This window comes from Megalops cyprinoides, chromosome 1 (assembly GCF_013368585.1).
Source record: "Megalops cyprinoides isolate fMegCyp1 chromosome 1, fMegCyp1.pri, whole genome shotgun sequence".
In the NCBI taxonomy this organism is placed as follows: domain Eukaryota; kingdom Metazoa; phylum Chordata; class Actinopteri; order Elopiformes; family Megalopidae; genus Megalops; species Megalops cyprinoides.
Window position 1 is genome coordinate 45321579 of NC_050583.1, and position 13725 is coordinate 45335303.

At 46.5% G+C, this 13725-nt stretch overlaps 1 protein-coding gene across 1 annotated transcript in view; it reads right to left on the minus strand.

Moving 5' to 3' along the window:
• Positions 1 to 3961: 3961 nt before the first annotated feature.
• The window catches only part of nrg3b (neuregulin 3b), a 98224-nt gene continuing 88460 nt past the window's right edge, over positions 3962 to 13725 (minus strand). The window contains exons 5-9 of the mRNA XM_036543487.1: positions 12336 to 12438; positions 11566 to 11728; positions 8413 to 8531; positions 7552 to 7743; positions 3962 to 4536 (exon numbers count right to left, since the gene is read on the minus strand). Of these exons, the coding sequence (XP_036399380.1) occupies positions 4137 to 4536; positions 7552 to 7743; positions 8413 to 8531; positions 11566 to 11728; positions 12336 to 12438 (977 nt within the window). The 3' untranslated portion in view covers positions 3962 to 4136. The remainder of the gene's footprint in view (positions 4537 to 7551; positions 7744 to 8412; positions 8532 to 11565; positions 11729 to 12335; positions 12439 to 13725) is intronic.

A 13725-nucleotide genomic window follows, 5' to 3' on the forward strand; every position in this document is an offset into this window, starting at 1 on the left:
GCCACTGTGCCACACAGAGAAGGAGCCGGACCTGGAGCTCTGCATGGACTGGAAAAAGAGGAAGGTCCAGTCCGCAGACGCGGCTGCAACCCTGCAGCTCAAAATCACAGTCTCACCCCTGTAGAGCTGGCCGGAGGGAGACACAGCCAGCACAGGCCTGAGGCCTGAACCTGCGGCCGAGAGAGAGGGTAGGCAGCCATCAACAACCAACGCTGCATTACCTGTGATACCCACCTGCCTGGATTTGCATGTGCACCTATGTGTGCAAGACAGTGATGAAAGTAAATTTCTGATACAAATATAGATAGAAAGATGCATGAATAATGTAACATTCAGGTGTCCAGGTGTCCAGGTGTCCAGGTGTCCAGGTGTGCAGGTGTGCAGATGTGTCTGTGTCTCGCACCCCTCACTGTGACCATGCTGGAGGGGCTGCTCAGGGTCCAGGTGGCGTGTTTACACCTATAGGACCCCGTGTCCATCAGGGACGCTGCGCTGATGGTCAGCTGACCGTCTGCAGAGCTGCGCAGCTCTCTGCTGTCCTTGTAGAAGATGCCGCTGCGGTGGACGAAGCCTCGGATCCGGCAGCGAAGCGTCAGAGACTCTCCCTCTAACAGTGGCTGGCTGGGACTCTCCAGGATGAGGCCACCGTCTGACCCACATGAAAAACAATTATACACATTATTATACACATTTTACTTATTATACACATTACACACATTATACTATATATATAATTACATAGTCCTGAGCAGTTAATTGAAACAGCAACCTTTGGGTTTTGAGTCCTGCTCCTTTCCACTATGCCACACACACGCCTGGTAAATGAAATACCCACATATACACCATAGGCGACATGCAGTGAAAATCTACAGCAGAGTACAACATGCTCTGAAACTGTGGTCATGTGCCCTGCCTCAGATGTGACTGAAAGCTGAGGTTATGGCTATGATTTTGGGAGGAGTGTACTGCGTACCGTCTATGGTCAGCTGGACCATGGCACTGCGGTCTCTGCCCCTCGACTCACACCAGTACTCCCCCGCTGTCTGCGCGCTGCGGGTTCTGCATGATGCAGCTGGCTGCAGTGCTGGATGAAAGCACACACACTCGGTCCAGATCCCGAAAACTCCTCCACCTCATCACGGACCACCTCGTCGAGGCGCCCAGGGCCTCACAGCGCAGTGTCATCGGCTCCCCCGAAAAATGTTGTGTCCACGGGGGGTTCACAATCAGAGACACGCCTGGCAGCAGACCTGGCAACCCACCTGACAATGCACCTGACGTGATGGGAAAAAGAGGGAGAAACTCTTTAATCGGAACGCCAGAGGGACAGTGCCTGTCCGTGAGAGACAGAGGGCGACAGAGAGAGACATGCGGAGGGTGACAGACAAAGACAGAAACAGAGAGAGAGATTCATTATTCATGCATACAAATGACTTCCTGTGTACAGTTTGCATACAATCAATCTGAGGGACATATTGGGATTCATCAATTTGTTCTTAGCTGCATTTGTTCATATGTATGACCACATGTAAGATATATGAAAGTACCTGTTTGAGCAAGGCAACATGGGTTTTTTTTTTGCCATTCCAAACAAAAAAAATAGTGAATCTATCAAATTCATATCTAAATAAAATGACCTCTCACAGCAGAAAACAACACAATTCGCAAATTCAATTTTCAAGAAACCAATAATTATGCTAAGTAACTAATCTAATCAGTCAGCCTATAATTATCTGCCAATTTATGTTTATAAAGCGATATTATGCAGAGATCTCTGACTAAAATTGATTGCATGATCAGGTTAGGAAATGTGCGTATGTATTTCTCCTCAGAAGAGCACACGCGTAAATAAAGTTGTGTAAATCACACACATCACAAATGGCCGTAATTGTGTGCACATGAGAACAAGCATCACCACCGAGTGAACACCTTTAATTACCCATCATCACTCTCTTGTCTGTATTTCCCAACATTACAGAGATGAAACCCCCCACTTACCTGATCCCAGTCCAGGGCTAATCACGACTGCTGCAATCAGCACTGACAGAGACCAAAACACATTGGAATGATATTAAACACGGTCTAATCAAGATGCACACAGATGTTTACATTAAAATTTACCTGGCAAAGTTGAAACTGAAAACGTTTAACAAAGTTACTCACGTGTCAGCGCGATATTTCTCCTGCCCAGCATGATACTAGAGAGAGAACATGCGTAGAGCGCACAGCATCACAAAGCCGCAGCACCAACGAAACACCAATGCAATGTCAGCGTCCCTCCTATAAAACACATACAGGGAGGGGAGACCATAGCAGAGAGAGACACCATTCATTCACCAAAATGCTGCAGATTATTCATCTGCGATCTTTCAGACACATCCCACACGAGGCCACCCGCTGATGCTTATTATGCTCACACGCAGGCGGCTGAGGAGGCAGGTACTGAGCGCCTCAGCATTTCCGCTCGGTGGCTTCCTGTTCTGCCACTGCTGACCACAGCCACCTTGGCCTCCGAGCCCCCGCCCCACCACAGAGCAGCACACCCCATCACATGATTTCTTCACATTCGCTACAATGCACTGTTTCATCTCATGCTTAAAGATTGAAATACCCAATGTTAATACAACCTATACAGCAAAACAGTAAACTTGGATCATTTTCCACGTTCTTCCTTTCCTGCCCCCTAATGGATGGAGGATGACAGCACACCTGGAAATGTGACCAGGCCAGGTACTCAAAGCAGGAGTCGTTCCTTTAACAATCACTGGAAAGAAACATAATCAATGCATTGAGCAATCACTCGACAGCTCGACAGCATATCAAAGCCTGTGAAAGTCTGCCCGAAAGACTTATTTTAGGTGATTGAGGAAACGGGTCATTACACTCTCAGATTGTGCCGCAGTATAAGGATTACTTGCTGAAGACTCTGCGTCTGAAAGAGCTTTCCCTCTGTGAAAATGCCCCAAGATACACAAAACTAATAAAAAATATTATCGTGTCTTCCCATGGAATAGTCAGCATGCCCTGCAGTGCATTCTGGGTAAATTGGTAAGTCTGTGCAGGGAGAGAGTGGTGTTACATGGAGAATCGTTTCAGAAGGAGGCATTTCATTCACAGGCTGGCTGCTGTAGCTCTTTATTTTTCTGCTTCATGTCTGTTTGTCTGTTTGAACACCAGGAGGAACCATGTTCATGCTGGAGGCCCCTGTGATGTATGCATTTCTCTGTGGGCATGCGTGTTGTCTTTACATGTGAAAGTGAGGATAATGCTGAAAAGCACACACACACACACACACACACACACACACATAAAACTCAGCTTTGAAACCCAAGCGCTGTCTCTCATACCTCACTCTGAGCAGCAAACACTCAGGGGTCTTTCTGTGGTTTGGCTGTTAGGTTTAAAAATCACTGCTGTGAAACGTCTCCCACAGTGCCGCCTAAAGGTGATTCTGTGGCTGCGTTCACACGTTGTGACCAACCTGTGAAACCTGCTGAAGCACGTCTGAGGAAGCATTAGCCTGCTATAGCCTTAGCCACCCTCCCTGGCTGCTCTCCTTCCCTGTGCCTCATATTTCAGTCTGAGCTCAACAAGAAAAATGCAGCACCAATCTGACCTGACGTGCACACGTGTGTGCGTGTGTCTGTGTGTCTGCGTGAGTGAGTGTGTGTGTGTGTGTGTGTGTGTGCGTGTGCGTGTGTGTGTGTGTGTGTGTGTCTGTGTGAGTGCGTGTGTGTGTATGTGTGTGTGTGTGTGTGTGTGTGTGTGTGTGTCTGCATTACTAACAAATATCTTGGTCATTCCCATATTCCTCATCTTTATTTTCTCATATTTTTACAGTTAAAAACACCATAGAGATGACAGACTATTTGGTTTTCTTTCTATGTATAAGCCTCTCATTTAAATAAATGCATATAAATAATGTATCTTTTTTAAATAACTTTTTTATCCTAATATCTTCCTTTTGATGTGTAATTCTTCCACTTTATGCACATTGTGTGTGTTTTCTTTTTTAATTTAAATGTTTTTAACCGGCTGTTTCCACAGTTCGTCCCTCTGTTGCAGTGCGCAGTCCCTCCTCACAATACAGGGTTTCTGATAGGTCCAAACCGAGAAGGTGGCCACGCCCTCTGTATTCACTGTCCAACCGGGGGGAGTCTCTGTTCTAGAGGAGTGCAGTCCACCAACTGGCTCTCAGGGGGTTTATTCTGGGCCACTCCGAAAGACACACCCCTCTCTGTGCAGGTGATGGGTGTAGCGTCAGGCTCCTCTAGCAGTGTGATCTCTGAACCCGATGTCGGGGCAGATTCGGGGGGGTGAGGGTCCCGGGGGCTGGCCCCTCCCTCGGGGGTGACTGTTTGCATACAGGAAACGTCGTCCTGTCCCTGGAAGGAGGGGATGATGGGAACAGAGCGGTTGTGGAGTGAGGGTGGGGCAGCCCGGCCCACGCAGGCACACTGTAACTCAGTGTTCCCTCCCCCCCTCCGCGATGAGAGAGCAGGCTGCATATTCACACCAACATCCTGCTGAGAAGGACTGACAGAGGGAATTGGGAGAACAAGAGAAAGAGAGAGAGAGCGGGGAGGAGAGAATCAGTCATATGCAATATGTGCTCCTGAGTATTTTACAAATGTATGAAATGGTTTAAATGAGATAAATTATTCAAAATCACATTGGAGTCTGCTGGTACCTACAAAGCAGTGGTGGCTGGTGAGCTGGAAACAGGGGAAGCCCAAACACTACCTTTAAATCTATCATTTCTTTCAACCTGTTCCCCTTTATCCTCCTTGATTAACAATAAAATAAATAATTCACAGATTAATCAACAATATATTCTGGTTTTAATGTCTTTTGTTTCAGTGCAGTGTTGCATTCAATTACATTATTAGCATTTAGCAGATGCTCTTATCCAGAGCAAATTACATAGGTTACTTTTGTTGAAATTGAAATGCACCTATTGTAACTATATGTATCTTATTAAGAGTTTATTAACAAGGATGGCAATTTGAATAATTAAGTGGCAAGTAATCCCAAAGCTTTGTCTTAAATGTTTCACATTATAGCTTTCTTGTGTTACAAAATTCAAATTAAAAAACGAAGCTAAATTTAGTTAAATAGATTTAAATTACTGAGAATAAACTTTTAGGTTAGGTTGAGTTCAATGAACAATGAACAATAACGTTTAGAACACAGACCTCACAAAAGCTGTGATGTGTCATGAGCATTTAACGAAATTAAATCAATAAATGCCATCCTTGTTAATTAAACAATCTCATGCTGTAGCTTTCACAATAGCACACAAATTTCGGACAATCTGCGGTTTTTGCGAGAGCATAATCGTTTATTCTAATCACGCGATTGGTGTCGATTATTCTGTGAAAATCTCAAATGATGTGTGAAGTTAGACTTTTCTGTTGTTCTCCTACACAATGTATCACACCTAAAAGATGGAGTTCGGACCTCAGCACTGCGACTCGGCCTTTGAAATTCTATTAAAATTCTCTGCTACAAAAAGCTGAACTGAGCCGATGATGGGGCCAGAGATGGCTCTGAAGTTATAATCTGTGTGTAATTATTTGTAATCCAGCACTGGACTCGCTGTCTGCACTGATTCCTTTATTCTGAGATGGCAGTTGGAAAGGCCGCAGTCTTTATCAGATGGATTTTCACGTCTGACGCTCGTGGATCGGAGACTCGGGCTGCAGCTGACAGTAGATTTATGACACAGTTCTTTTGATCTGAAATGAGCAGGAATATTCAGGCTGAGCTCCTTCTTCTAATCCAACAGCATCTCCTGCTCCACAAGGATTTTTATCTATGGAAAGCCTGCAGTCGCTCCACCCTGCAGCTCTCTGCACTGTGGCTCGGGTAGCACTCGGATGGGAGACCTCCGGTAACAAATCAAGGTGCTAATGGAAGCGGTGGTGGTGGGCCAGTAGAGGGCGCTCATAGCACTGCAGGGACACTGCTGCAGGAGATCCTGCTTCTGCTGGATATATCAGCAACCTGTGGTCATTAAATATCTATTGGCTCTTTGCAAAGGATTGGTGCTTCCTCGCTGCCCTGTCCAAATTACCCATCTGTCCCTCAGTCTGGCTGCTGAGTGATCCTTCAGTTTAATTAAAAGAATAAACCCCTTCCTCTCCACCACAGCTGATGAACATTCTGACGGGAGAGTCCACCATGCATCAGTGAGTCAGTCACTGTGAAGAGCTGCTGAGCCTGTCACCGGTATGAAAGGCACTATTTAAGGCACAGAAATCAGTATCTAGTGAACAGCTGGAAAGCCACAGAACCAGGTCACACCTGTTTCTTGCAGGTGTGCAGAGGAGACAGAAACCCAGGAAATACTACAGGAGAACCTGAGCCACTCCTCAGAGCCACTCCTCAGAGCTGCTCCTCAGCTGCTCCTCAGAGCTGATCCTCAGAGCTGCTCTTCAGAGCTGTGCCTCAGAGCTGCTCTTCAGAGCTGTGTCTCAGAGCTACTCCTAAGAGGTGCTCCTCAGTGCTGCTCCTCAGTGCTGATCCTCAGTGCTGATCCTCAGAGCTGATCGTCAGAACTGCTCCTCAGCTTGGCCTCAAACATTACAACCTCAGAGCCCAAATCTCTCAGCACTAATGCTGTGCGGCTGCGCTCACACTGACACTGTGAGAAACGTCAGGTGTTGGAGCAAACACACTGCAGTCTGCCTGCTTGTAGAGAATGTTATAGACATGTCTTAATTAAAACAGTGTGATGGCTGCTTATAACTGTGTTCTAATTAACACCATCAGATGTGAGAATGCACCAGAGGCCCAGGAAAAAATAACATCCGGCTTAAAGCTGTGGATTGATGTGCGCTGCAACCAACACTGAACTGCACTGCAGTGCTCTACACTGAACTGATACATGGATTAGTGTAAGTGCTCTATATGAGTATATGTAATGATGATTAGTATGGTCTGTGGGTGTGTGTGTATGGCATGGATGCGTTTGCGCCTGGCATGGCTCTGTAATGCATAGAGTGTTATTTTCGGTAATGCTACACACTGTAGCTGTGAGGAGATCATCATGCATGCACAGCTCTACAAGAGCACAGAGAATGCGTGTGATTAGCATTCCTGTTTCGCTCAGCTCCCTTCTGACGCTCCCCCGGGGGAGTCCAGTAAGTGTGCAATTATTTCTAATAGTTACTGTAGTCTCATCAGCATCACATTTTTATAAAGCTTGTGGGAGTCCTCAGCCTCTGGTGTTCAGCGGTGACAGATGAATTTCGATTTGGGAGGCCCTCTATCTAACGCCCTTCCTGGGTTCTGTATGTGCAGCCATGCTCAATAAACCATACAGCAGCTCATATGCCTGTTTCCTTCCAGCCCTCCATAAATGGACTTTAAAATTCTTTCCCCATTCTGAAGTGTTAGACAGTGTTTTTAGCCTGGACAATCAGATGGAGGCAGGAACTTGATCAGCAGGATCACATGACCTGTCCATAATGCATGTTTGTAATGTTTTCCCCACCTCCCTCCCTAAAAACCCCGCCCTGCCTGAACAGGCTCCGCCTCCTCACTCACCCTCTCAAAGACTCCACCTCCTTCCCTGAAGCCTCCACTTCCTGCAAGTGTTGGTAGGCGTGGCTAGAATCTCTGGAACTTCCAATGGGATTAATCCTCGCTCTGGAGATGGGCGGGGTTCTTCGCAGCACAGTGCGATGGTGGTCTCGCTTTCTGTGTCGCTGGTCGGGGCTGCTGGAAAGAGGACTGCTCCTGTAAGCCACCAAAGCAGAGATCAAGTACAGGGTCAAAGGTCAAACATAAGGTCAAATGCATGACTGAATGAAGGATCATAATATTAATTATGTATTTCATGCATTATTAAGTCAGTATTACATAGTTGTATGCAGCTGTAGTTAACACTGAGGAGGAAGCAGAGCCTCTGTGTGAGACAGTGTAGCTGTGACTCTTGGCTCTCATCACATCCGTTCAGACCCAGGCGCATCAACATGTGCTCACCATGGGGGGCGAGGGGGCATTAAGGAAATAATCTCCTTTGCAATTAAAGCCTTTATACAGAACATGTCCCATAATGCTCCAGTGTGGAATGAGATTCATTATTGCGCTCAACGGCAGACATCAGAGAAGAGGGGGATTTATTCTGAGGGTGCCGCTCGGTGCACTTGGCATTGTGACAGAGAGGATTATTAATATGGTAATCACCAATTATAATTACTGTTATTCTGCTGTTTATTATTACTGTAAGCGCCGTGCCATATTGTGATGCAATTCAATATCTGAATACAATAAACCATCACTGACTACAGTAAAGCACGCTAGGAAAATTATGAGGCTCTTTGGTATCACTGTAAAAAACACAAACATGTCTTTTGCAATCCAAACACTCACAACTAAAATCACAAAGCAAAGATGACATCTCACCTGTTTGTTTTCTTCGTGGGTGGGGCTCTCGGTTTAGCAGGAAGAGAGGGGCTGCTCTGTGGAACTGACTCACAAACAGTGCCCCCTTCTGCAGGGGGGGACCTATGACCTTTACAACACTGTAGACAGAAACAAATATGGTCATTTAGTCAGCAGCCCTAAGCCTACATTGCCCAAGGTATTCTCAGAATAAATATCAATACCTGATGGTATTACGATCATATGTGTGGCAAAGCACTTAAAACAGTTCTCTAAAAAGTCTTTGAATGGGTGTGAACCCCAGAAACGATTACATTTTTTAAAGGTGATCCTTCAAAGGCTGATTGATTGCTTCTTAGACACTTTAAACAGTCAGTAACTACCCAGCAGCAAATAATTAATATTACTATCACTAATGATTAATTTAGCAGATTATGAAAAGTTGAGAGGAACAAAGCAGAAAGCCCATCACGTCGGTGTGTTGTGCTGGAATAATGATTATGGATGCGTCACTCCGAGCCTAATGACACAGTGCGCTGGGGACGTTTGATGTATGGCCTCGGCAGCCGGGCGAAGTCGCTCCTCTGAGTTACTCCATTCAAAATGCAGATTAAATGAGGCTTTTTGATTACAGCCTCCGCCGGCCTGCTCTGCTGCAGCACAGCCATCAGGTCTTAATCCTACTCAAGATTACTTTCAAGGGTTTTTTACAGAAACGTCTTTAACATTTTCAAATTAACACCATCGCGCAGCCCTGCAGCACTTGATAAATATTCAGGAAGTTGGTCATAATTCTCTGCATAAAGACTCAGCACCCCGGATAACGCCACGCGAATAATAGCTGCCGTCCTCGGGCGTCTGCACAGAGGCGTGGCCCCGTCCCAGGTGACAGCTTCTGCTGCTGGATCTCCTTCCTCACACTCCGGTGGGACAGTCTGATGTGTCAGTGAGAGGCGACTGAATGATCCTCATGGTTCCTCATTTGAGGAAACGCTCTTGAGGGGCTGGTCTAATATCTCTGTGCAGCTCAATTATAGTTCCCAGCAGAACTCTTTTTATGGGCTGCATTAGAATGATACCTGATTGATTTCCAGCCACAGCGAGGCAACATCATTTGAAGTTGTGTGAAAGGATGTTTTTCTCCACGCTGGTTTGTCACGGGGCTATACTGTCGCAGTAATTGCCGTGGAGCCTGAAATGTGCCCGGATTCCTGTGACTCAGAGAAAACCGCGTCCTTGGGGACGGGCGGTGTGTCGTTCTCGCTCGTTTAGAAAACCCAAAACCCGAAAGCTCTCAGTGCTGTGGGATTTAACACGTTCCCCCCTCTCTCGTTTCCCTCCAGCAGACAGCTTCTTAACGCGCTGAAGATGGATTACCTCTGAGTGCTGCTAACAAATCCAGCAGGAAGAAAGCGAGAAACAAACAAGGAGCTGCATATTTGACCTTCAAAAGTCTGAGGAATCGGGCCGAGGAGGCGCTGATCGAGCTGCACACACAGGGACTGCACAGCTGCCTGCTTCCGTCTCCGAGCCTGAAGGACAGAATCTCAGACCTGTCCTGCAGTCCGCTGTCTGAGGAAAAAGGGGGGGTCAGCAGTGTGTCCCAAAAGGAGAGCCCGGATTGATGTGACGTTATTATTACGCTGTTGCGATGTTACAGGTGAGTGGGGAGAGCAGAAACAATGAACCAGCCTGTTCTGGACCTGCGCTTGCAGGCGGCCTGGTAGCAGCAGAGACAGAAAAGGGCCATAAAGCATATTCCCCGCCCCAGAGAGAGACACTCTCCTCCTACCAGAGGCTCTATCTCCGACAGCAGCACAGAGTCTCAAGGTGCAGCCTTTGCAGGGTAGAGGGGCAGAGAAACGACATCTCTCCATCCCACTGAACACAGCACTCATCTGCTCTTGGATCTGATCTCATTTCTGAGGCAGATCTGGTGTATCTCCACTGCCTGAAAGGTCCTTCCAACAGATGGACCCAACAGATCCTCTAAGCTCAGTCATAACAGGCAAGAGTCAAAGCAGTGTCATTTTGGATGACGGATGTCTCTCTCAGACATAATCAGGAGAGGTCTGTCACAGATATACCCACAGAACTCCACTCGGTCTTCACAGAAGCTTCTTTCAGATGGACATGCACATGACTGGCTCAGGTCTCCCTCACAGACGCAGTCACGGTGTTCAGGGCCAGCATTTCCACCCCCAGCTCCAGCCTACAGCCCTGAAACGAGCTGCTTCATCACATCTGGGATTGACTTAATGATTCATTGATCCGACAGCCCGGGTCAGTCACGTTTCTGCCCCTTTTAATGGAAATCGAATCCCTTTGCGTTGTATCTGAAACAGATACACGTATCCACTGGCTGCATGGTGCAGCGGTGAACGTCCAATCAGTCTTTGGAATGAAGCCCTGATAAACAGCGCAGGGGCTGCAGCACAGCGGTGAGAGGCACAGCTACCTGCCTTTACTCTCAGAGGCTCAGAAAAGCCCTAAACAAACACACCATCTCACCATTAATCCTCTGAGACGCTCTGAGCTCTGCTGCCCGCAGAAATACAAACACAGGAGCGAGGAGCCATGCAGCCCCTGGGCTGATTTTACTGTGTGTAGGGCTCACCAGCCTGCTGGGTTAGGCACACGCGAGTGTCTGTAGCCTGATAACACTGTATCCACATATCTACCATCATATAGACCTACTAAACCCGTGTTCGTGACATCATGACAGTGAGATGAAGTGACAGATATTCTGCAGAGCAGTTTCCTTACACAGCACTGTTCCCTTTAGCCACTCCCTCTTCTGTCTTGGAGCTGATTGGTCTGACTGATATTCATACACAGTGCTCACAGCTCTTAGTGTTTATGGTGTTTACAGTGCTGTATGTATGTTTACAATGCTGTTTAATGACATGTAATGCCATTACATGTCATCACACAGCAATTTAAAGAAGCCAATGTCAGACTCAGCTGATTTACTGATAAGAATTTTTACAGTCATGCAGTGACATTGTTGAGTAAAACCTCAGAACTTAACCAAAAAGAACTCAATTGTGTGTCATAAATAAATTACCTCTATTTAAACATGCAAACTACAGCTCTACAGAGTGATTCCAATGGTAAGGTGAAGATGCTGTTAGTCTATACCTTTAAAAGCTGTTCTTCTCGGTTGTCACTTACTTTATGAGGTTGTAGGCCACATGGAAGCCTGGGGCTGGATTTAGAAGTATAGCCCAGGGCGCAGACCACACCGCTGCTGTGCTCGGAGGTCAGGGCTGGGGCATGGCTCATTTTCGGGCTGAGGCTCTCCTTCAGATGTGCCTGCAGCTTTTCTCTTTGTCTCCTGCAGGGAGGGAGGGAGAGTCAGGGTACTCAAACACAGAGCGTTAGTGACTCACAGAGGCGAACTGTAAGGCTGTCTGTCACTGTGCTGTGTATCCCATCGCTGTGTATATATTGCAGTACTGTGTATCCCATCGCTATATATATCCTGTATATGCTACAGTGGTGTGTATCCCATTCCTGTGTATATACTGCAGTGCTGTGTATCCCATCCCTGTATATATACTGCAGTGGTGTGTATCCCATCCCTGTATGTATACTGCAGTGCTGTGTATCCCATCCCTGTGTATATACTGAAGTGCTGCATATCTCATATATTGGGACATCTCAGTGTTTGCAAGATTATGAGTGTGTGTGTGTTTGTTTGTGTGTGTATGTGTTCATGTGTGTGTGGTTGTCTATATGGTTTGTCATGCTGTTCAGAGGGATGTAGAGTTCTTATCTTTGCATTTTTGAAGAGGGTAGACCCTCTTAAACTCTTCTAAACTCTTCTTCAATGTGCATAAAGCCAATGTAACACCGCTGCCCTAACCCACCCAAGCAGCACAATGCAGAGAGCTCTGCTGCCTGCATTTCCCCGGCACACCACAGGTGGCGCCCACACTCACTTGTTCCTGCAGTAAAGGGCCACACAGAGCATCCCAAGCAGGCTGATTCCCACAGTGATGCAGGAGACGGACAGGACCTGCCGCTTATACATGTCTTTACTCTCTGTTTGGAAACAAGAGACAACAGATAAAGGAATTCCACCTTAAAACAAAAGAAAAACAAATCGAGGTACAGATAACATCAAATTCAGAATGCTTCAGGATTAGACACACCCACAACTGAGCTGAATGTCTGAGGCATTTGTCTGAGCTGTTTGTGCTGTAAGGTTGTGCTGTAAGGCTGTGCTGTCAGGACTGTGCATGGGAAATTTTGCAGTAAGAGCAACAGTATAACTCAATTAGAAAATGATAGTTCTGGAAACACTTGGTGTGGAAGGAAAACAAGATAATACAGATAAAGTAAAAACCCAAAGCCTGGCTGACCACTGCTACTTAGATGTCACTTTTTCACTGAACTGAACACACAAGCCATCATAACACAGTCCTATGTACACAGCAGAAAGCTAGTCGACACCCTTTTATCACTGAGACCAGCCTGGAAAATGTGAAGGAGCAGATATGAAATCACAGATAATGTGAGTCCTCACGCTTCATGTGACCAGCTACACAACTGATTACACGGCCACATGGACACTGTGTGAGATCGTATCACGATACACGGTCTGCATTAAACTGTTCTCTCTCTCTCTCTCTCTCTCTCTCTCTCCTTCTCCCTCTCCTGCTGTATCCAACCCCACTTCGCTGTCCTCCCTCAGCGTTAAGTGCTGAACACATTCTGTAGTAAGAAATGATGAGCAGCAGAAGGGCACAACTTAAGTGAGGGAGAGAAGGAAGAAAAAGAGAGAGAGAGGGAGGGGGAGAGAGGAGTTCTGTGGATGTACTGATGGCAAAGCCGCGTGGTATCTGATGATGTCAGTGGGAATGTTCAGTGCTCTGTTCCTCCATGGGATGCTGGTGTCGTTCAGACAGGAAACAGGATCTCTGTGTCTCTGAGTGACTGTTGCACATGCCTCCCAATCAGCCCAGTCTCCACTTAAACACCCAAACAGTCTCTCTGCCGGTTACTGCGCCAACAGATTACATCCTCTCCCTGTCGCCTCATGCCATGGTCTCTGCGTTTCCATGACAACCGGAGAACATTAATATTCAGAGAGAGAGAGAGAGAGAGAGAGATACGTATTTCCAATGAACTGCACAGGTTCACCCCAAATTTCTAACCTTCCCTTATGAGGAGATGTAATGTCTCCACCTGTCACAGCCTGAGAGACAGAGAGTGAGACCAAAACAACATGGCATCACTTTGTTACAATTATATTACTGTAAGTATCATTATTATGCAGTATTTGTGCATTTCTGATATCACTGTATTCACTTTTCTACCACCTTACAG